The sequence below is a fragment of the Thamnophis sirtalis genome, unplaced genomic scaffold, assembly GCF_051295495.1.
Source record: "Thamnophis sirtalis isolate CommonGarterSnake01/CBP01778 unplaced genomic scaffold, rThaSir2_p1.2 scaffold_8, whole genome shotgun sequence".
NCBI lineage: Eukaryota > Metazoa > Chordata > Lepidosauria > Squamata > Natricidae > Thamnophis > Thamnophis sirtalis.
In genome coordinates, this window is record NW_028261388.1 from 78602206 (window position 1) to 78624901 (window position 22696).

The window sequence follows — 22696 nt, forward strand, 5'->3', positions numbered from 1 at the left end:
GTAAAAACATGCAAATATTATTTTTTTCTGCCTGAGTGTGTGTATGCATATATTATTAAAAATATATATATACTCGACTCTTCCTCTTCCCATTAAAAAGCAGTTCTTCAAAATGTCCAGCATATGATCATCTCAACTGGTTTTAAAATATCTAAATATGAAATTAAAAATAATATAAAAGGAAAGCCACAATACTTTTAATGAAATAATCATGAATGCTGAAAATGTTTTATAAAGTGTGATTAAGATTGCCACAGGAGCTAACTAGGCATCTTCCAGATGTGTTGCTAAAAGGGATAGTTAGAGGGAAGCTGAATGAATTTCAGTGAATCAATACAGGGTTGTTGACTGCTTCACTGAAACGAAGCAATGGCATATTCCTGCTCATCTCCTGCTCAAAAGGAATGGTTAGGGGTAAAGACGCAAGGAGAGATAACGCTCTCATAGCTGGTTTATTATTTTTTCATTATTGTTCACTATTAAGCATTTTATCCAGTTGACCTCTGGTTGTAAATGACAAAATTTCTTGATGTTGGAATGCAGAGAGAACAGCAACATCACTTCCACATAGGCTCAAGAGATTTTCTCCTTCTCTTTCAATCCCATGCATTCTCCCACCGGATCCACTTGGGATATACTTAATAGAGGCAGAGGTGCCTCTTGAATTGTGTGACATCAGCATGCCTAAGTAAATTAGGGAAGTTGAGCTGGTTTTGCCATTACAGATAAATTATAATCTAGCACTGATGTAACAAATCTTGATTCTTCTCACTTCAACATTTATCATCATTAAATTCACTAATTAAATAACATGGTGTACAAAAAATGAAAGGGGCTGCAACCTAAATCTGAAAGAAAAAGTAAAATGCAGGGAATAAATTGGGGAAAAAGTAAACTATTATGACATGTATTTGGTTTGATTATTATGTATCATATTGGGCAACGTATAATTGTGATAGAATGAATATATTAAGCATAGTTTTAAACCTCTCAACTCACAAAAGAGTAAAAGAGGAAGAGAAGATAGTTTTTTTTAAAAAAAAGAAATCAAACTCTGGGTTTATTATCTCAATCAGCATTAAAATTGATACAAATTTAACCCCATTTTATCCCACTCGTGACCCCAACCCTCACCTCTCAAAAAGGAAGAAAGTAAGCAACAAAAGAAAGAAGGAAATGAATAAGTCGATAGAAATGCTCATGACTCTATAGCAGTGATGGCTAATCTTTTTCGGATCGCGTGCCAAAAGTGGGGGGAGCACAGGGGGGTTATGCGCGGGCGTGCCCACACCCATAATGCTATGCGTGCAACCCACACAGGTGCATGCGACCCTTGAACCCCCTTCCCTTCTTCCCAGACTTTTGGAGCCTCCCATCCACCCACTTCCCCCGCCTCGGCCGCCCAAGGTCGGCAGAATATGCCTGAGGGCGCTTCACCTCTCTGTGATCTGAGGGATGCTCTTGCCTTGGTAGGATATCTTCCCTTCAAGGCCACGCCTATAGTGCGAGAAGGAGAGCAGTGGAGGCAAAATGGCCTTTCTGGGCTCATCTGAGGAAGTCTGTCCCCCCCCCCCCCCGCGGGCTTCTTTCTCTTTGAGAAGCGGTTTGCAAAGTTCTGGTTTTGCAAGGCACTTGTCAAAGAGAAGGAAGCGCAGGATTCTTCCAACAGCTGAGTACTCCGCTCCGGCAAAGGAAGTAAGTGGGCGGGACAAGCATGGTGCAGACAGGTGGGGCGAGACAGCAAACAAACAGTGACTGGGTGGGCAGGGGGAGCAAGCAAGGGGGCATGCCAGAGGAGGGACCTTTCTGGTACGGGGCCTCCAGAAGCCCCGGTACACGAATGGACGTTGGATTTCCACCACCAGCCCGCCTGTACCAGACCAGATCGGCTGAAATCCACCTCTGCTCCGGAGGGTGAAAAATAGCCGAAAAAGAAGGCCGAAGTCAGTTGGCCAGCGTGTGCATGTGCACTGGAGCTGACAGGGCAACGCTTTGCGTGCCCTAACAAATGGCTCTGTGTGCCACCTGTTGCACGCGTGCCACAGGTTCGCCCTCACGGCTCTATAGCATTACATCTCAAATGAGACTGTGTTTTGATCAGAGATCAAAACAAACATATTATATGAAATGTTTATTAAAAAATAGAATACTTCTTTTTTTTGAAAAATTAGAAGAAAGAACAGGGCTAATTTCAATAAACTTGACTGATGACAAAGTGATGGAAATTTAGGTATGTGTTTTCAATGAAAAGGCAATAAAAATCTAGGTTGGTGTCCCCTCCCACCCTACTTACAAAAATCCAACCATATCAATCCTGGTTTAACTTACAATTTACAGAAGGCTTGAACAGCCAGTTTGTAATTGTCCAAGGAGATCATCACTCATCTGTGGCTCTCATCTTTTGCTAACTGCCTCCAAGTGAGATAAATGGGAGGTTGTACTGTTGGTGAAAATTAGCCGGTAGGCAAAAGTTGGGTTGGACCTCTGTTCTGACCCCCCTTCTTTGCTCGTTCACAGACGACAGTCAGACAGACTTAAAAGAAAAGAACTTTATCAGTCTCGGCTCATGCTGGCTGCAAGCCCAAAAATAAACATAAATAAGGTCTCTGACCAAAAAGGTTTTACAGAAAGAAAGCAAATCACTTCTCCAAGTGTCTCTTTGAATCAAGATTACAGAAAGCAAATCACTTATCCAAGTGCCTCTCACAAACAAACCACGACCGATGAACGACGAACCACGAACGAACGAGTGAACGTTGACTTCTGCAACCAGGGCGTGGCACCATCAGTCCTTTTATCTCCAGAAGACCACACTAACGAGCCCCAGCTGCATTGTTATTCCTGCATCCCAACTCAACTCACAGCAAACTTCTGCTGAGTCACAACAGACCACTATGCAGTAGAAAAGGAATGGAAGAAAATATTCCTAGTTTCTGTCCTGAATTCATCTTAATTGCTTTTGTTATAATAAAATGATGGGCAAAATTGCATGAAGTGAATGAAAGCAATATTCCTACTTACAAACGTGTTTGTTAAGGATGGAAGGCAGGCAGAGAAATAGAATGGGGTAGTTCACTAGTCCCTGCCCCCTTATTTCGCCTCTCTAACCAGTCTGCGGCTACTGTGGCTTTCATGGGTGAAATTAATTTCCTAGCATTCAGGAAAAAGTCACGGATGCCAGAAACCTTTGTGACCTGTTATATCATTGCCACTGATGGCCTGCTGCCATTTTCCATCAGGACAAAATGATACCGCCATGTGAAAACGGGCAATACAATCCTTTTGTGAAGTGACCTCATACAGAAGAGCTAGATTACTTTAAAACTGTGAGAAATTACTTCAGAAGAATGACCTTTCTGTTTAACAAGAGTCCAGTTTAACAAAAAGTTTGCAACTAAACCTTTACTGCTATTCTCCTTGTTTTCTTCCTTAATAAGATCGTGTAAGATCTATCCTTCAATTTTATCTATTTAAAAGACTTAGAAGCTGCAATGCTAATTGTTGCAGCTTAGAATTTTCCTATTGTCGCCTACCGCCAGTTCACATGGCATAAAATTTCTACCACACCAGTCTAGCTGGTTTTCATTTCATTTCATTTCATTTATTAAATTTATAGGCCGCCCAATCCCGGAGGACTCCGGGCGGCTTACAACAAAGAAGAAAAAAGCAAAAAGAAGAAAAGCAAAAAAAAATAATAGTTTAAAATTCACAACACATATACGTTTTAATCGGAGCTGGACCTTAACACTAAGGTCAATAGCCCCAGGCCTGCCGGAACAGCCAGGTTTTAACGGCTTTCCTGAAGGCCATGAGAGTGGGTAAGGTCCGGACCTCTGGGGGTAGCTGATTCCACAGGGTCGGAGCAGCCACAGAGAAGGCTCTCCTCCGGGGGCCTGCCAGCCGACACTGTCCGGCTGACGGTATCCAAAGGAGGCCCACCCTGTGGGATCTTATCGGCCGTTGGGAGGTGTGTGGCAGTAGGCGGTCTCACAGATTGGCTGGTCCTAAGCCATGTAGGGCTTTAAAGGTAATAACCAACACCTTGAATTGCATCCGGAGACCAATTGGCAGCCAGTGCAGCTCGTGGAGGACAGGTGTAATATGGGTGTATCTCGGTACACCCAATATGGCTCGCGCGGCTGCATTCTGGACTAGCTGTAGTCTCCGAACGCTTTTCAAGGGTAGCCCCATGTAGAGCGCATTGCAATAATCGAGCCTTGAGGTGACAAGGGCCTGAGTGACAGTTTGAAGTGCCCTCCTGTCCAAGTAGGGCCGCAATTGGTGTACCAGGCGAACCTGGGCAAAGGGCCCCTGGTCACAGCCAACAGATGGTGTTCCAGTGTCAGCTGTGAATCCAGGAGGACCCCCAAATTGCGAGCCCTCTCTGAGGGGTGTATATTTTCACCCCCCAGGAAAAGATGCAATTTGATTGTTTTCTGCCAACTATATGACAAAAGCCCATCTGAAATATGATGACATGTACATTTTATAAATGAGCAGGAAATTTTACTCAGCTTTTTTTTCAGATTCAGGACTTCTTTTTTCAGTTTATGGACTTTCAATCATGAGTGAAAGTTTAGTCAAAGACAGGTCAAAGGCAAGACCTAATGCTAAATTTGATTTGATTTCAATTAGATTAACAACAACAACAACAACAAAAAACCCTCACACAATATGATTACTGCTCTTGCATTCAAGTTAACAATTCAGGATAAACATTTGGAGTTAACCGAGAATCCTCACCCCAAACCTAACCCTCAAGCCTGTCCATTATTTTATGTATAAATAAAAAAGCAACATCACCAGTTAGACAAAATAGGTGCTGGAATGGATTTTTGTAATTAAGCTAAGATGAGTTCAAATCAAATTAAAGCTACAAATACTATCTAAGAATTAAAATTTCTTAAAAAATCAAAGTCATAAGCACATATTGAGAGACCGCCTACTGCCAATTACCTCCACTAGACCAATTAGATCGCATAGATTAGGCCTCCTCCGAATTCCATCAACGAGCCAATGTCATCTGGCAACTACCCGGAGGAGAGCCTTCTCGGTGGCTGCTCCGACCCTCTGGAACGAACTCCCCGTGGAGATTCGTACCCTCACCACCCTCCAGGCCTTCTGCACTGCCCTTAAAATCTGGCTGTCCCAGCAGGCCTGGGGCTAAAGATCCTAACCCCACCCGAATGGTATGATAGTTGTGTTTTCTTTTAACAATGTATTGTTTTATGTTCATAACTTGTTTTGTCCTCCCCTTCCCTTAACTTGTGAGCCGCCCTGAGTCCCCTCAGGGAAAAGGGCGGCATACAAATAAATAAACTATAAACTATAAACATATCGTCCCTCTTTAATGTATGGGTGTTAAAGGGGAGGAATGTACCTCTTCAGAAAATTGAATTCCATTGAATTCTTATTTGTTAAAAAATGAGTGAAAAATAAGAAGCACAATGGCTAGTATATGTTTTTTCATGCCTTCTTGTCTGGCCAATGTTTTGCAAAGAACTTGCCATTAATTCTTCATTATTTGCAGAATTACCAAGCTCAAAGAAAGCATAGGCTTAATTTTAATTTCTATTGTCACAAGAACTTCAATCTGATCGTATGTGGACCAACAAATCATTAACTGTTGAGACTTTTGTAAAATTGAATCCCAACTGTTGATGGCATGTTCTGAAATGAATTGCTAAACAATATGAATGCCACTAGTGAACATTTTATAAATGAACTATTCAAAATGTTGCTAAGTTTTTAAGATCAAGTGCAGTGCAATAATGAATGAGATTAGGTGGGGAAAATCAGGGCTTGACTTCAAAACGATCCTTTTAACCTAATATATTTGTTACAATTTGTATGGGTTAAAAACAAAAGAAATCAAAATATAGAATTGCCTTGAATTTTTGCAGAAGGGATAGCAGCATAAAATGTTTTGGTTTATTGCATATTAAATGAAAATGATTTATTTCTTAATCTAGTCAGAATCATTTAATCCATTTATATTAGTCATGCACAGTGGTTATAATGCAGTACTGATTGCCAGCAGTTCGGCGGTTTGACTGTCACTGGCTTAAGGTTGAGTCAGCCTTCCATCCTACAGAGGTTGGTAAAATGAGGACCCAGATTATTGGGGGCAATATGCTGACTCTATAAATTGATTAGAGAGCACTCTAAAGCACTGGGAAGTGGTATATAATTGCTATTGCTATTTCACCCACATAAATTTGGAAAAGAAAAATTAAATGCTTTGCTAATGAAATCAATAAAAGCAAACAGAAAATGTTTTGTGAATAGGTTAGGCACAGAACAATTATGTATGGGATGTTGTGAAATTTATAAATGGTGTAAATTGGCCATAAAGTTAGTTTTTTTCAGCACCATTGTAACTTTGAATGGTTGCTGAATGAGCAATCAGTAAACAAGGACTACTTGTGATTCTGGACCTGACACTTTCTGCAAATTGTACAAAGGAGCTCAGTCGAGTTAAGAATTTAATAAGTGAAGAAATACTTTTAAAACAAAAATGGTATAAGGTGAAGTAAAGCAGGCTGCCTCAAATATTTTGTTCCCACAACGAATAACAACCCTTCTTCCTTCCATTTCATATTCAGAACTGAACTGAACTGGTATTAGAATTTTATTTTAGCACTCGTAATGAAACAGCATTTTTTTTAATCATATATGACTGTAGCAACATAGATGGCAAGGCAACAAATTTTATTTTTCAAAATCTTGCTGTCATTAACTGTCTTTTAAGGTTTATGCCTGAAGAGCTACTACTTAGCTAATGTGAGAGCTACATTTGGAGTAAAGGATTCCTAAATCAGTCTGATTTCCTGTTTTGCTAGGGTGGCTGGTTTAGTTGATCATGAGAATGTGGTTGACAAAGTAAATCTTGACCAGCGAAGTTGAGATCCTAGTTGAGAAGATGATGGTAATATATGAATGGGTCTGTGCTACTATTATAAGCATATTATGCTAGCTAAACAATTAACAAGCATAACATCCAGGTTAGGTTTAGGTTTAGATTTATTAGATTTATATGCTGCCCTTCTCCCAAGGACTCAGGGCGGCGGACAACATTAAAAGAAACACATAATACAAAAGTTTAAAAAAAATTAAATAGAATAACCCTAACCCAATTAAAATTGACAATGACATTTTTTTAAAAAAAGAATTCAAATTAAAATTAACAGTAATCAATAATTTGTTTTGTTTTGTTCAGGCCAGGCTGGCTTGCTGGAAAAGCCAACTTTTTAGGGCGCGTGGTTTTTTAAAAATCACATCCAGGTGGTAGGAGTAATTAAACAATGTACCACAGTACTCTGTTCTAGATCCTGTACTATTAGAATATTTATAAGTGACTTGGATAAAGGGTTAAAAATATGTTTATGAGATCTGTGGATAACCAAAAGTTAAATTGCAGCAAACATGTTAAGAGGATAATATCAAGGAAGATCTTGGCAAGCTGGAATAATGAACAGAAACCAAACAGATGAATCTTCGCAGAAAGAAAAGGAAAGTTCTTCAAACAGGAAAAAAAAAATCAAAGATATGACTGAAGACACCATGTACTGGGTAAAAAATGTGCATGAAAAGTTTCAGGATATTTTAATGGTTCACATGCTGAACATTAGCCAACACTGTGAACCACATGAAAAGAAAAGAAAAAAGCAAATGCAATTCTAAACTGCATTAACAGAAGTGTGGTATAAAGCTTAAGAGACGTAATCTTTCCTCTCTATTCTGTACTGGTTAGACCAGACCAGTAATATTCTGGACAAGAAGTTTAGGAAACACAATGGAAAACTGGACTATGTCCAGAGGAGAGCAGCCATCATTATAACAGAAATACAAAGAACATTAGAAATTGTTGACTACATTTAGCCTGACAACACAAGATTGCTGGGAAACATGACAGCTGTCTTAAAATAGTTAAAGAGCTATCATGTCGGAGACAGTAAGCATTTCTGTTTAGGGTTCTTCCAGGAAACCATGAGTTTAAATTATAAGAAAGCAGTTTGGACATTAGGAAGAATTTCATACTGATAAGGGACTTGGACTTGGACTTAATCTTCGTAAATGTCAATGCAATTAAAAGACTTAAGAACTGGAAGGCACCTGGGGTAGACAATATCCCTGCTGAAGCTTTGAAAGCGGGAGGAGAACCGATAGTAAAACAATTGAAATGTATATACTCTGCCATCTGGGACCAAAGAGTCGTGCCTCAAGACTTCAAAGACTCGATTATTGTACCAATCCACAAAAAGGGAGACCCAGCCGATTGCAAAAACTATAGAGGAATAAGTTTGCTATCAACATCCGGCAAGCTCTTAACCTCTATAATCCGATCCAGACTACTGAAAGTCAGAGAAACTAATTGCAGGGAAGAGCAAGCCTGTTTCAGACCAGGAAGAGGTTGCACAGACCAAATATTTACCCTGAGACAACTAGCCAAATCACGCCTGCGTTACAAAAAGGACACTTTTTTAGTATTTGTGGATTTTTCATGCGCCTTCGATAGCATAGATCATTCATCGTTGTGGTGCGCCCTTAAAACTGAATCAATCCCCTATGCTACACTCAACGTGCTTAAAGCTTTTTACGAAGGTGGAATGAGCCGGACAAAATACCTGGGAAATGTGTCCCCACCATTCTCAAAAATACTGATAAGGGCTGTTTAACAATATAATGGATTGGCTCAGGAAGAGGTGGATTACTTTGCTGGAAATGTGTAAACAGAGGTTAAACAATGACCATCGGTCAGAGATGCTATAATAGTGTCCTGGACAGGGAATTGGATTAGATGATCCCTAAGATCCTTTTTATTCTATGATACAAATTAAGTACTCCAGGATTCCTTGAGGTCGGAAATGGAAGTATGCCACTTGAAACAAGTTTTCATTTCATAGCTGAATTTTTGTTTGCTCAGAATATGGGGAAAATAAGCTTCATGTAGCCGAGTTACTGTAGCTCTAGAAAGAAGAGCAATCTATAAGACCTTGGTTATTACCTACATGGCTTAGGACCAGCATACCTGCGAGACCGCCTACTGCCGCATTCCTCCCAAAGGCTGGTAAGATCCCACAGAGTTGGCCTCCTTCAGATGCCGTCAGCCAGACAATGTCGGCTGGCGGCTCCCCGGAGGAGAGCCTTCTCTGTGGCTGCCCCGACCCTTTGGAATGAACTACCCCCAGAAATCTACCCCTTACCCACTCTCATGGCCTTCAGAAAAGCTGTCAAGACCTGGCTTTTCCGGCAGGCCTGGGGCTGTTGACCTCATTGTTGAGGTCCAGCCCCGACTGAAATGAATGTATTTGTGTTGTTTTTAACTTGTCTTATTTTATTTTTATTTTCTTTTATTTCCTTTCCTTCCCCTTTTGTAAACCGCCCGGAGTCCTCCGGGATTAGGCGGCCTATAAATAAAATTAAACTTAAACTAATCAGAAAAGGTAATGTGCAGAATGGACTGATCAGCTTGTCAATTAATAAGGCTCCCAAAAGACTTCCTGAAGTTAATGGCAAAAGAACAATTTACAGAAACTGCCTGGGAGTGACTAGTTTGATGTCAATGGATGCCGATGTACATTTAAAAAAAGCTATTACCTATTAGCTTCTTTTCCAAGAAAAATCAAGAGATAAACAATCACCTTAATGAAAGATTAAGTAGAAACTGATTGCAAAAAATGAAAACATATTGGGAAACTATACATATGAGAATAATAAATGCAAAATCTTTTCAAAACAAAATTATAACTACAGGTGTCCCTGCATTTACTGACAGCATAAACTCATTTACCAGCTGCAATAGGGACTCACAACTCCATCTAACTAAGCAGCACAGTCATTAAGCACCAAATTACAATGGCAGTTTCTGTTAGTTCTGTGTACAGTTAAGTGAATTACCACAGGTCAATAAATCACGACATGACGGTGGCTTGTGATTTCCTGCTAGTTTTCTCATTGATTTTCCTTGTCGGAGGCTCTCTATGAAGTTGCATATGGAGTTCACATGAGTACATGACTGCAGGATACTGCAACTGTCATAAATGTGAGCTACTTGCCTAGCGCCAAATACATGACCACATGAGCACAAGAATGCTGCGATGGCTGCAACTTTGAGGACCATTTTTAAGCCTTGTTTTTCAGAGCCAATGTAACTTTGAATGGTCGTTGACTGAATGTTCAATAAGCAAGGACTACCTCAGTGGTGGGTTGCAGGCGGTACGCCCTGGTACGGGCGTACTGGAGCCAGCCCAGAGCACCGGATACCATTCCGGTACGGTGCTCCGGAGGGCCCACCCACCCAAGCTCCTTACCTGTCTTTTAAAGCTTCCGCGCTTCCACACATGGTGCATACAGTGCCTGCACGATGCTCCGCTGGGCAGCTGGAGTATCGCAGAGGCAGTAAGATGCATGCATGTGCTGTGCGTCTGTGCACACACTGTGCATGTCCATGTAGACGCCGCTGGGCCCTTTCCAACCGTACCAGTTGGAATGGGATCCGCAACCCACCACTGGACTACGTCAGGGGTGGGTTTCAACCGGTTTGCGGCGGTCCCCGCGAACCGGTTGGTCGGCAAACCTGGAAGTAAGTAACTTCCAGGAACGGCGAAGGGCGCACCCGCCTGCCTGCGTTCCTTACCCGATTTTGACGAGTTCTACACTTCCACGCATGCGCAGGACGCATACAGCGCCTGCGCGATCCTCCAGGAGCAGCTGGAGCATCGCACAGACGCTAGTACGCATGCATGCGTGCGCTGCGCGCGTGCACGAGGACACCGCCGGCCCCGTTCCAACTGAACCGGTTGGAACAGGGCGAGAAACCCACCCCTGGAGTACCTGTACAATTTTTGGTGAAATTGTCATAAGTATCCACAACAATATGAGTTCTCATTAGCTCCCAATGCCTTATTTGAATTAAATAAGTCATCTATTCTTGGAACAATCCCTTGTAGAAAGAGATGTAGGGTAAAGTTACACTCCCTCATGAAAGGAAGAAATGATAGAAGTCCTTGACTTGCTTTTAAGACCAACTCAAGACAAAAGTCTCTTGATTAGGTAACTATCATATTCCATAAAAATCAGAGCAGTTTGCTTTTATTTATTTTTTTGTTAAGCCAGGATGCTTAAGATGGGCTAATATAAAGTAATAATACTTTGATTTTGTACTGAGCAGCTTTTAAAAAGTGGTTAGTTTAGAGAACCGGGGTAACTCGACTAAACCAGATGAAATTGTATTTCCCCTCTCATCAATACATAGCTGTAAGGAAAAAAATAAAAAATAAAAAGTGGTATCAAAATTGATGAACACATTTTTCTTAACACAGAGAGCATTGAAAATTGCACATACCTTTACAATAAAAGGGGCAATTAGCTTTATTCTTCCCAAACAGAATCCATGAAGCCAGCCCCCAAATAGTCACATCTTCAGCCCAGTTCAAGCGAAGCTACTATTCAGAAGTACTTTATACTGGTCTGATGAAGCTACTTCAGAATTGCAACATCAAGATGCAGACACACAGACACACAGACACAAACACTCACAGAGATATATTCCCTTCCTCTTAAATGAGTTTCTTACCTCAGCTTTTATCTTATTGTCGCCAAAGCATAAATGCTGTAAATAAGCAGCAGCGTTAGATTGTACGGAGGGAAACTGATGCTGTAACATCTGAATAACTTCTGGAAGTTCCGGATCTCGCCATCCAAACTCTCTGTATAGAAAGAAACAAGAAAAGATCCGTCAGTGTTCACGCGGTTGAAATGCCTAACAGCTTAATGTATTAACAGGAAATTGTTTGTGGGTATGGGGGGGATATTACCTCTGGAATGTATATGAAAAGGTAATTACTGCCATTACCACCCCAATTAAAAAAATAATAATGATAGAAAATAGCGTTCATTTTATTAGGATCTCCGAGTTCTATTATTCTAAAATAATAGAAATAGAATGCACTATAGGAAGCCCTGATAAGGATTACGAAAATAAAATACACAAAAAGCACAGCCAATATGCACAGGCATGCCATCTCATTGATGGGGAGCAATACCAATCCAAAGATTAGATTTGTGGGGACGGATGGACGGACAGCTTTCTCACAAGAGAAGATATTGGAGGTTAAGGCCCTGAATGGCCACTTACTGCAGCAAGAAAAGGTATTTTTAGATGCAAATACAAACAGATTCCTATCCTCTCTTGAAGCAGTTGCTATACCCTTAAGTACACAAAATCCTTTAGCCTATTCTATTCAACAGATAGGACCAATGCACTACTTTTAAGGAGACATGAAATTCCTTTCTTTACTTTAGTTTGTTTTATACTATCTCTGCTATTTCCAAACTTTAGAGAGAAAGCCTCCAGCAACATAGCTTCTCTTAGAATTCCAGCAAAATTTATCAACAACATTGTCTGTCTGTCTGTCTGTCTGTCTGTCTGTCTGTCTATCTATCTATCTATCTATCTATCTATCTATCTATCTATCTATCTATCTATCTATCTATCTATCTATCTATCTATCATCTACCTATCATCTCTATCTATCTGTCTGTATAGAATGTATAAATATAACCACAATATTTGCTTTTGTAAATAATTTCTTCACTTCAATCTAGACTGTTGGCAACTAAACACCTCATTACTTCTGAAAAATGAAGAATTTAATTCTCTTTTCTTTTGATGGGTGCATAGTATACTACTAGGAGATAAAATTCATTGCTACGTTCATGCCATTATTTTAACTCAGTTGTAATTATTGCCTGCATTTGCATTTCATGCTAAGCTAAAGACTGATCCTTGGTCACTGATCCAGGATATGCAGCACGCACAAGTGCATACACTTATGTAATCAGTTTTATGATATCCATTTTTATTTCAAAGGAATAAATTTTACTTTATTATTGTTGCATACTGTTGTTTATCTAAGACATTTTAGCTTTGGAACAAGTCTTGGTGCGATGAAGAAATAAAGATTTCCTACTGAAAAAGAATGCTTAGGAAGAAACATGGTTCCCCCCCCCCTTTTGTATAACAAAGTAATATGGTGCATTCTCTCATGTTGTGTCTGTGGTTGGGTGATATATATGTGTGTGTTTTCTTCAGGTCATGTGTCTAGTAGGAAGGGAACTTAAAAGGAGCCAATATTCTGAGTCACTTACTCAACTGCCTTTTCTGTAAAGAGGCAGTAAGGACTTTTTTTTTCTGTATTATTTGTAATCCTGAAAAAAATGGCATATTGCCATTTTATACACAAAAGTAGCAATTGCCCATTGTTCAGTGTTTGTTTAAAACTGTGTCCATCTGCTTAGTAGAAAAAGGAAAAAGTCTTCAAAATGTTGCCACCATCATGAAACACAGCAATCACTCAGGTGTTGGATAAATGCACATTTCATGGCTAATAACGTCCCACCATGTTAATCATTTTATGAACAACCATCCATGGGAATCATTCTGTGGGATGCTTTAACAGGTTCTCAAAATTCTAAATGTGCTAAAAACACTAAATTAAATTGACTCAAAATTAAGGTGACCACCCACAAAAATAGTTTTGTTATATTTTAAGATTATACTCCAGAATATTTCATCATATACAGAGGCAAGATATTTGGAACAAATTAATAATTGCTATTATTATGTGTGCAATTCACAATTATCACTGATTATAGATATTGTTTTTAAACTTTTTATCCTATGACCTAGGATTAAAATTTGATTAAAAATATATTGCTTTATTTTATATTCCGCCCTGTTCCACTGATGTTCTTAATTTATAAAAATCAAGATGTCCTTTATCTATGGCTAATGTAATATTTATAGACGTTACTTTTTAAAAGGTGGAAGCAAATCTTTTCCTTCATTCATAGATCAGTTGAAGGGAAAAAGAATTCTAATAACAGGAATAATTTTGCAAGGATTAATAAATTTGTAAATGATTTTTTTATATAAATCCAAAATGCAGGTGATTTTTTTCAGAATGAAGAGAATACTACATGTTCATTTTTAAAATGGAATTCTATTCCATTCCATTCCATATTCAGTGGCACATATTTCTAGTTGAAGTAATAAAAGTTTTTCTACTTATTCTTATTTTAAACCAAAATGTGGCAACATAGTCAGGATTGGGACTCTCAAATGCAGGATGAGAAAAAGCTAATCTCTGTTCATACAGCTTGAGAAATGCAGAGTACTGTTAGGCGGTGACTTCCAGGTTTTATATTATTTTCTACACCTTTCATCAGGCTTGGAAAAAATGCTGGCATGTGTGAAAATAAACTAACTTACAATAAGCTATGATTATAGACTCAAGAGGTTTTACAACTTTTAACCATAATCAGAGCTATGTATAGCTTAGCATTGTACATGATTCCAGTCATTGTATGGAGGTATGTATGTATCACTGTTGGACCAACAGTGATATTCTATTGTAATAAATTTTGAAAACAAGGCTTTATTGAATTAATTCAGCGAAAACTTATTTATTTTTCTTTGCTTTACTTGCTGTGTTTCCCAGAAAATAAGACAGGGTCTTATTTTCTTTCGACCCCTGAAATAAGTGCTTGGCCTTATTTTCGGGGTGGTCTTATTATTTCTGCAGTGCAGGAGGCGGCGAGCGTGATCACTACATGGTGTTGCAATATTTTTGGGGAAGGTTTATGTTTGGGGAAGGGCTTATTTTAGTGCATGCGCTAATAAGCCTGACTGGACTTATTATCTGGGAAGGTCTTATTTTTGGGGAAACAGGGTAAATGTCTACAACTGCAACATATTAATAATGCATTCCAGCATGATCTACATTTACAACTGTTTTCATGACAATCTGCAACATTTCAAAGTCTTAAAACCTAATGTACATTGATAAAAGATATGGTTGACTTTACAGAATGTTTTTGGGTCCCCCCCCCCCATTACATTACTACTTTCTTCCTCAAAATGAGAATAAATATTTAAATAAATTCCCCACTTGAATTCAAACCTTAAAACACAAATTCTTCTAGAAGAGCATCATTACAGAAATACCCTGATAGTATTTTCCCACCAATATACAAGAGTTTGACAATTTTCCCAATATACTATTTAGAACACTGATTGTTTGCACATGGGAAAAATGAAAAACAAATGGATATAAACTAGCCACTTAATAAGAATATATCTGCTTTGCAAGATTGTTTGACAATAATGATCAGACTGTGCATTAATTTAAATCAGTACAGTTTTAACCAGGATAAATCTATTACATTCTCAACAGCATCTGTTAAAAGCAAGTAAACACAGCACAGTATATAATAGGACAAGGGTCCCCAACTCCCGGTTTGTGGCATACCAGCAACTGGGCTGTGCAACAAGCAAAGCCCCATGCATGGAATGCAGGCAGTGTACAAAACGGTTCACCGACAAATGCGTGCCGACGAAACCACGGCGAGAAAATCGTGAGGTCAAAATCACGCCGACAAAAGCGCGCCTTCAACAAACAACTAATAACAACCTAATAACCCTAACCCTGAACCTAACCCTAACCCTTACCTTAACTTAAATCACGCTTTTGTGGGTGCGGTTTGGTTGGCGCGTTGTTGTGGGCGCGTTTATGACGTCACAGGTTTTTCACCATGGTTTTGTCGGTGCGCTTTTGTCATGCGCACATTTGTCGGGTCACGTACAAAACCACACCCCCTTGGATCTGTGGAAAAGCCTTTCTCCAGGAAACTGGTCACTGGTGCTCAAAAGGTTGGGGCCACTATTATAGGTAACAATTGCTCTAGTTGTGCAATTAGTCCATATTATTTCAGAAACCTAAAATAGTATAAATTGTTTTTGGCTTCCTTGAAAACCAATTACATTTCTTCATTTTGCATACTTGAATACCGTGGTGGTACAGTGGTTAGACTGCAGCACTGCAAGCAACTTCTGCTGATTGCAATTGAGCAGTTCAATTCTCATTGACTCAAGGTTGATTCAGCCTTTCAGCCTTCTGAGGTGGGTAAAATGATGACCCAGATTATTCGGGGCAATATGCGGACACCATAAATCGCTCAGAGAGAGCTGTAAAGCACTGCAAAGCAATAAATACCCTGTTTCCCTGCAGACTTCCCCAGATAATGTCCAATCGGGCTTTTGAGCGCATGTGCTAAAATAAGCCCTCCCCTGAAAATAAGGCATCCCCCAAAATATTGCAACACAGCAGCAGCCATGAGGTGATCATGCTCCTGCACCTCAAAAATAATAAGACCTCCCCAAAAAGAAGGCCAAGCGCTTATTTCAGGGGTCAAAAGAAAATAAGACCCTGTCTTATTTTCAGGGAAACACGGTAAGTCTAAGTGCTATTGCTATTGCTATCTATAAACTTCACAGACATTATTTAGAACTAATAGCAAGAGCATACATATTTTGACATGAAAATGAATGCATCCCAATTCTTCCCTTCTTCAGTCTCACAAAACATATTCTTGCCCACTTCAATTTGTGTGCCATCCAAGACAATAGACACTAGGCAACTGATACTTGGGAGGCAGATCAAGATTTATGGGCAGCTGGTTAGAGAGATTTTCTCTATTCGGGTTATATGGGGAAAGCTGCAGAAGGGAGGCCAAACCAGCCCCCAATTTTTTTATATGCAATTGCTATCATGTTGGTGTTTTTTGGACCTGATTCTATTTTTATTTTATTGATACTTCATTTATCTATACTTGCTTGTCACAGGACAATAAAAAAAAATCAACCTCCCTATTAGCAATAGAAAATTAATGAAAAGTAATATATAGATATAAGATGGGGAATATCTAATTTGGTCATGTCTGAAAAACTTTCAGCACCAAAGTGAAGATAAGCTAAAAAGGTGAAACACATTTTGAAAAGACGCTCATCCTGTATAATACCACTGGATTTTTCATTGGCCTGACCACACTTTTTCATTACTTAAAATGTACTAATTTGTAATATGTTTATATTCTGTGAACCTTCACAGTTTGTCTCTGCATCAAAGTAGCATTTAAGTATTAGATCCAGTTATTGGACTGTATTTTACAAAAAAGAAACCTGAATAGGTATAAACCTGAATAGGTATAAACCTGAATAGGTATAATGAAAGGCAACAAGAATAGCAATAGCAGTTAGATTTATAAACCGCTTCATAGGGCTTTCAGCCCTCTCTAAGTGGTTTACAGAGTCAGCATATTGCCCCCAACAATCCGGGTCCTCATTTTACCCACCTCGGAAGGATGGAAGGCTGAGTCAACCCTGAGCCGATGAGATTTGAACTGCAGAACTGCAGTCAGCTGAAGTAGCCTGCAGTGCTGCATTTAACCACTGCGCCACCTCGGATCAAGGCAACTAGACACTAAAATTTATCATGGCATAAAAGGGGAAATGGACATGTTTAGTGAGGGAGCATTTGTTTAATTTTTTTTTAAAAAAAAAGATAATCTGGAATATGTGGCAGCAATAATGTTACACATCTTTAAAACAGTCATGTCTTTTTTTCAGGCTTCTACAGGAACCCCTTTCCCTCTTGGAATGTCAGAGAAAATCCTAATGTTTGCCTTAATTTTGAGTCTGAAGACCCTTAAGCGGGCCAGTGATTACTGCTGCTGTGTTTATGGCTGGTGAGGCACTGACACAATTTTTTTTAGACTTGTGGACTTCAACTCCCAGAATTCCACAGCCAGGCATGCTCAGTTCCGATTTAAAGCGACAGCATTTGCTTTTCTCCTTTGCGAAATAAGTTTCCTTCTTTCTTTTTCTTTTTCTTCTCCCTTCCCCTCCTTCCTCCCTCTCCCCCTCCCTCCCCCCTCTCAAACACACACACACAGACACACAGAGACACACACACCCTTGCTTAACTCTGCTCGAGTGATCATAAACCGCCTAAAGTCAGACTAGATGAGGCATGTCGTTCTCCTGCCGCCTCCTGTAGAGGGCGCTTTTTAGAGGCTTTTTTAAACAGTTAAGCACTAAGCAGAGTCATCCATTGTGACTCTGGCAGCAACTAGCTCAGCCTGACCTCAGTTCTTGCCTTTTTCCTTTTACATTTTTTTTTTCTTTTCATGATGAGAGTGGTGAGGCTCTGCCTCCCCTGCCTGCACGTCACTGAAGCGGGCTAAGTGTTAACATGTTCTGGTAAACTTTATAATTTATTTCTGCACCAAGACACAGGTTAGGTTATCACATTATGCATCTGATATGAACCAATTTTTATGATTTTGGCACCATGGTCATGTGCGAACCCAAACAACTTGACTATATTCAGCAAACAATGGTTTGGCTAGCCCCATCTTGTGGCTACCTTGTGTCAGTTTCTCAATCCTATTTTAATTTTAACCTAGATGACATGCCTACCAAAAGAAAGTTGATTGATATCTGAATACCAGGAGAGGCTGAGAATTTCATTCTAAAGTACTGAAATGATTAATGTGAAAATTTGCAACTGAATCTTAGCCTAGCAAACACGTCATGTGCCTATTTAGATTTTGGCAAGGTAGCGTAAGATATTCAAAAGAAAGATTAAACATCAATAAAGCGCACTAAGAGCTTTTGCCCCTACATCAGAAAAAATTAGCCATTATTTATTGCTTGTTGTGCTACAGAAGATCATTTGTCTTCATTTGCAGATTTGCGTCATTTTCTGTTGGGAAAAAAGGTGTTGCAAACAAATTCATGAGTGCTGAGTGGAGAATACAGACACTGTTATATATCTCACCATTGGCACTGTTTCACCATGAGATTCTGGACAGTGTGACAAATATCCCTTAGTTATAGCAAATTTAACTAGCCATAGTTTTACAATAGGATGCTCATATATTAATCAAGCAGTTTGTATTTGTATTTTATTATTTGTATGCCGCCCTTCTCCGGGAGGACTCAGGGCAGCAAACAATTCAAAGGGGGAAAAAAAGGGGAACATAAAAAGACAAAATACAAATAATAAAAGTAAACAACAGTCGCACAACCATACAAGTCGAGAGGGGAGGGAACTCATCACCCCCAGGCCTGCCGGCAAAGCCAGGTTTTGACGGCTTTTCGGAAGGCCTGGAGAGAGGGGAGGGTCCGAATCCCTGCGGGGAGTTCATTCCAGAGGGCCGGAGCTGCCACAGAGAAGGCCCTCCCCCGGGTAATAGCCAGGTGGCATTGGCTGGTAGACGGCACCCGGAGGAGGCCAACCCTGTGAGATCTAATGGGTCTGTGGGAGGTAATTGGCAGCAGGCGGTCTCTCAAGTACCCAGATCCAATACCAGTTAAAGTATAGAAGCTCTGCAATTCTATTCACTTTTGTTCAGAAACTTTTCTTGCACAACAAAATTTCTATAGGAACCATTTAATAAAAATGGCACCAGTCATTTAAAAGAAAAAGCAAAATTTTGAAGCTGATGTTGTGATTATAGTTTATCGTGCCCTTAGTGTTCTTCTTTCATTGTTTTTCATCAATTTGTTTCCTTGCCAAATGAGGCAATGAAATCCATTTAATTCAGCACTGTTTCCAATCATGGCCAACCAGATGTTTTTGAAAAGCCAAAAATAAAAAAAAATGAAGATAGGAACTATTCCATTTTACCCTCCAGTATGAACAAAGATATATTCTCTCTAAACATTTAACAAAGCTGTGATGAGTCATTCCCAGGGAGATGATACTGTACTTATGAGTAGCTAAGACAGTGAATTGAACAATAAGATTCTTTTGCTTTCTGTGGATTCACGAAATATTTATCCTTATTTATTTACAAACAATTTGCTTCAAGAGGTTTTCAAAGCTTAAATAGACACGGTTGGCTTTTTAACTGTCACAAATCAAGAAAAGGCAATTAATCAAACCGGAAGGAAAATAATTGGCACAGAATAAGGAACAATAGTATATGGATTAACAGCTTAAATCAGTGTTTCTTTTCACAGCATTTTAAAAAATCTAATTTCAGATGAAAAGGCTGAAACGTGTGGGCCTTTTAATCCCCAGTGAAAAATGAAACTAGGCTCAATATCTGACAGAGTTAGATTAATATTTGGATTCTTTAGTTCAGTCCTTTTAATTTGCTTTGCCAGAAGACAGTCATGGTATATTTTAAGCCCACAAAAATCTTAATAAAATGTAAGCAATCTTGATAAGCTACTACCTTTTTTAAATGGATGCACTTTGCACCAGATCATGGAAAGATAGTGGCTCTTACTACCAAACTACAATCGATCTATTATCAATACACAAAGTAAATTCTAATTTGTTCTGTTTTAAGTAGATGGCAAATCATATTGTAACTCTGAAGTTTTAAAATATAAAACTCTTAAAAATAATTTTAGTAATTATTACAAGTGCAGCTGTTTAGCAACGTATCCATTCTATAAAAGCCAGATGATGCAACACCCCCCCCCAAATAAACAAACAAAGAACCACTAAGCTAAAATGCCCACTATTTGCCAGGTTTGTGATTGTTTTGAACATGATTCTGCAGACACATTTTAGATCTTGTACAAGCACACCTCTCTGCTTTCAATGCAAGAAGCCTGTGCTTTTTCAGGCTTCCAGAAGAGCTTAAAAAGTGCAACTATTTAGGAACTAATTCATTAAAATAATTCTTAAGTTAGTTGTAACTTTTTTCAAGTTCACATAGAAGCCACAAAAAATGGGTTGTATTAATAGCGGGTTTAAAGCATTACTGAATCATGTTTGACAGATCTCTGTTCAAGCTGTATGGCCAACCTGGTGACCCCCCCCCCCCAGATGTCTTATATTTTATATCCCATCACTTAAGCTGACTGCCAGTGAAAGAAATTGCCATCTAGCATATCTGAAGGTTACACTGAAAGAGAAGAATTTTTTTTTCTCTTTTGTATTGAAACCCCTTTACCTTGTCAACATTGGGAAAGTGATAATTTAAGATGGGAATCAAAAACATAACACAGAAAAAAAAGAACCACATATCTTGTAATAGCATAATGCACTTCATCCCTTATCTTTGCAGGATTTCAGCTTTATCCTCACAAAATAGGTCAAGGATGAGGAAAGACGAGAGGGATGAACATGATTAAACTTTGCAGCACTGGATGCATTTCCCACACTGGGATTGTATAACTGGAGACCTCCTAGGTCATCTCCACTAATAGAAGCTTTGGTTTTCTTTCCTTTAATGATTTGGTAGGAGACTAGTATAGATCTATTTCAAGCTATTTAGCTCTCATCAGCTAGCCATACCCTTACTGGGATTTGAAGCTGGGCTATATTACATACTAGGCAGACATCTTAGCCATTAGGCCACAGGCTCTAATTTTATCAGCACAAATACAACAACATAGATAGATAGATATAGATATAGATAGATAGATAGAGATAGATATCTCCTCCTGTTTTGATATTCATCTCCTGCTGAATTAATATAAGTTTCTTTGTTATCCATTGTGTAAAATATGCACTAAGAAATGTGGAAAATCTAAGACCCAGATAGATGTGTTGGGCTAAAATAGTTAAAAACACATATACAGTTGCCTGGGTTCTCTGAGATAAATTGCTTGTAACATGTATCTCTCTTGTGGAAAGCAAAAGAAAGACATAAAAACTATGAACTCACAGCATACTGTTAAAAAAAAACTTTTGCAGGAAATTTAAAACGCTTAGATAGGACGGCAAAAATCCCATAAGCCGTATTATTCTGAATGAAATCCTTCAAGTGATATAAAAAAGTTTGAAAAATTAGCCCTAATTATCTCATTTTATCTTATGATATGCTGCTCAGAGCATTACTACTTTGTCAATTGAGATAGTTAACCTGCCAATTATTCTATCTTGAAGTAAAATAACATGTGGGTGAAAGGACACTTTTAAGGTAGTAAGGGGGAAAAGGGCTATAATAAAGACTGGGGACTAAATTGCTTTACTACTAAAAGCAACCACCAATGACAGAAATTATTACTGCTTGTCAGAACTCTTCAGCTGCTTTATTTTTGACTATTATACTGTATCTGTATTATACACACAGATACATACATATATAGAGTGGCTTGAGATGAATTTAATTAATAGTAACTACATGGCACATTTGGAACTGCAAGAATTCTGCACTGCTTTCTTCCATTTTTTTTCCAGTTTAGTTTACAATCCTGAGATATCTGGTGGAGTCCCATCTAAGTACTAATCAAGGAACATTTTGTTTCACCATTTTGAGATCATCTCTCATGATACTGTATACAAGAGACTTAAAAAAAAAAACCAACTCAAAATCAGTTCCAATTTCCCGATTTCAAAGAGGAGACATATCTGATAGCATATCTCCTACAGACATTTACTTAGAGGTGGAGGAGAGAAAAAAAAGAAGAGATGGATAAATTTGGGCTCTCTTTACAGAACTAGCAAGATTCTTTCTAGACAGGAATATGAAAGCAATTATGGTCAATTGAAGCAGTCAGTGTATCAGTATTGAAAATCCTCATTAAACAATTCCCTAAAGAGGGAGTAAGTCAACCATTAATAAAATAAGACAACGTCATCACTAATTTAGATCAGTGATGTAATCTTGATCTATAAAATCATGTTGTCTCTTTTCAACGTAGCACTGCAGTGACTATATTGCTGTTATAGGAAATAAATCTCGGGGTTGAATGGGAGTATTCCATATCATCACAGAATACAACATAGAACAGGGTAGATCTGATTATATGATAACACAAAAATTAATAAATTATGTCTTATTCGGCAACAGAAAAATTCAAAAATCATGACTAATTAAAGACTTA

The 22696-nt window shown here is 38.8% G+C and overlaps 1 protein-coding gene and 1 long non-coding RNA gene across 11 annotated transcripts in view; both read right to left on the bottom strand.

Annotated features, from left to right (window-relative positions):
• Positions 1 to 22696, bottom strand: part of CTNND2 (catenin delta 2) — a 468899-nt gene that overhangs the window by 135049 nt on the left and 311154 nt on the right. For all 10 annotated transcript variants that reach the window (XR_015697560.1, XM_087721965.1, XM_087721966.1 and 7 more), the window contains one exon: positions 11579 to 11711. Coding sequence is in view for 9 of the 10 variants with exons in the window: in XM_087721965.1 (XP_087578091.1) it covers positions 11579 to 11711 (133 nt within the window). In the remaining variant the exon portion in view is untranslated. The remainder of the gene's footprint in view (positions 1 to 11578; positions 11712 to 22696) is intronic.
• On the bottom strand, positions 437 to 2594 carry LOC148044506 (uncharacterized). The gene is made up of 2 exons (XR_015697561.1): positions 2336 to 2594; positions 437 to 848 (listed from the first exon to the last, which is right to left on the bottom strand). It is a non-coding gene; the product is annotated as an uncharacterized LOC148044506 (long non-coding RNA).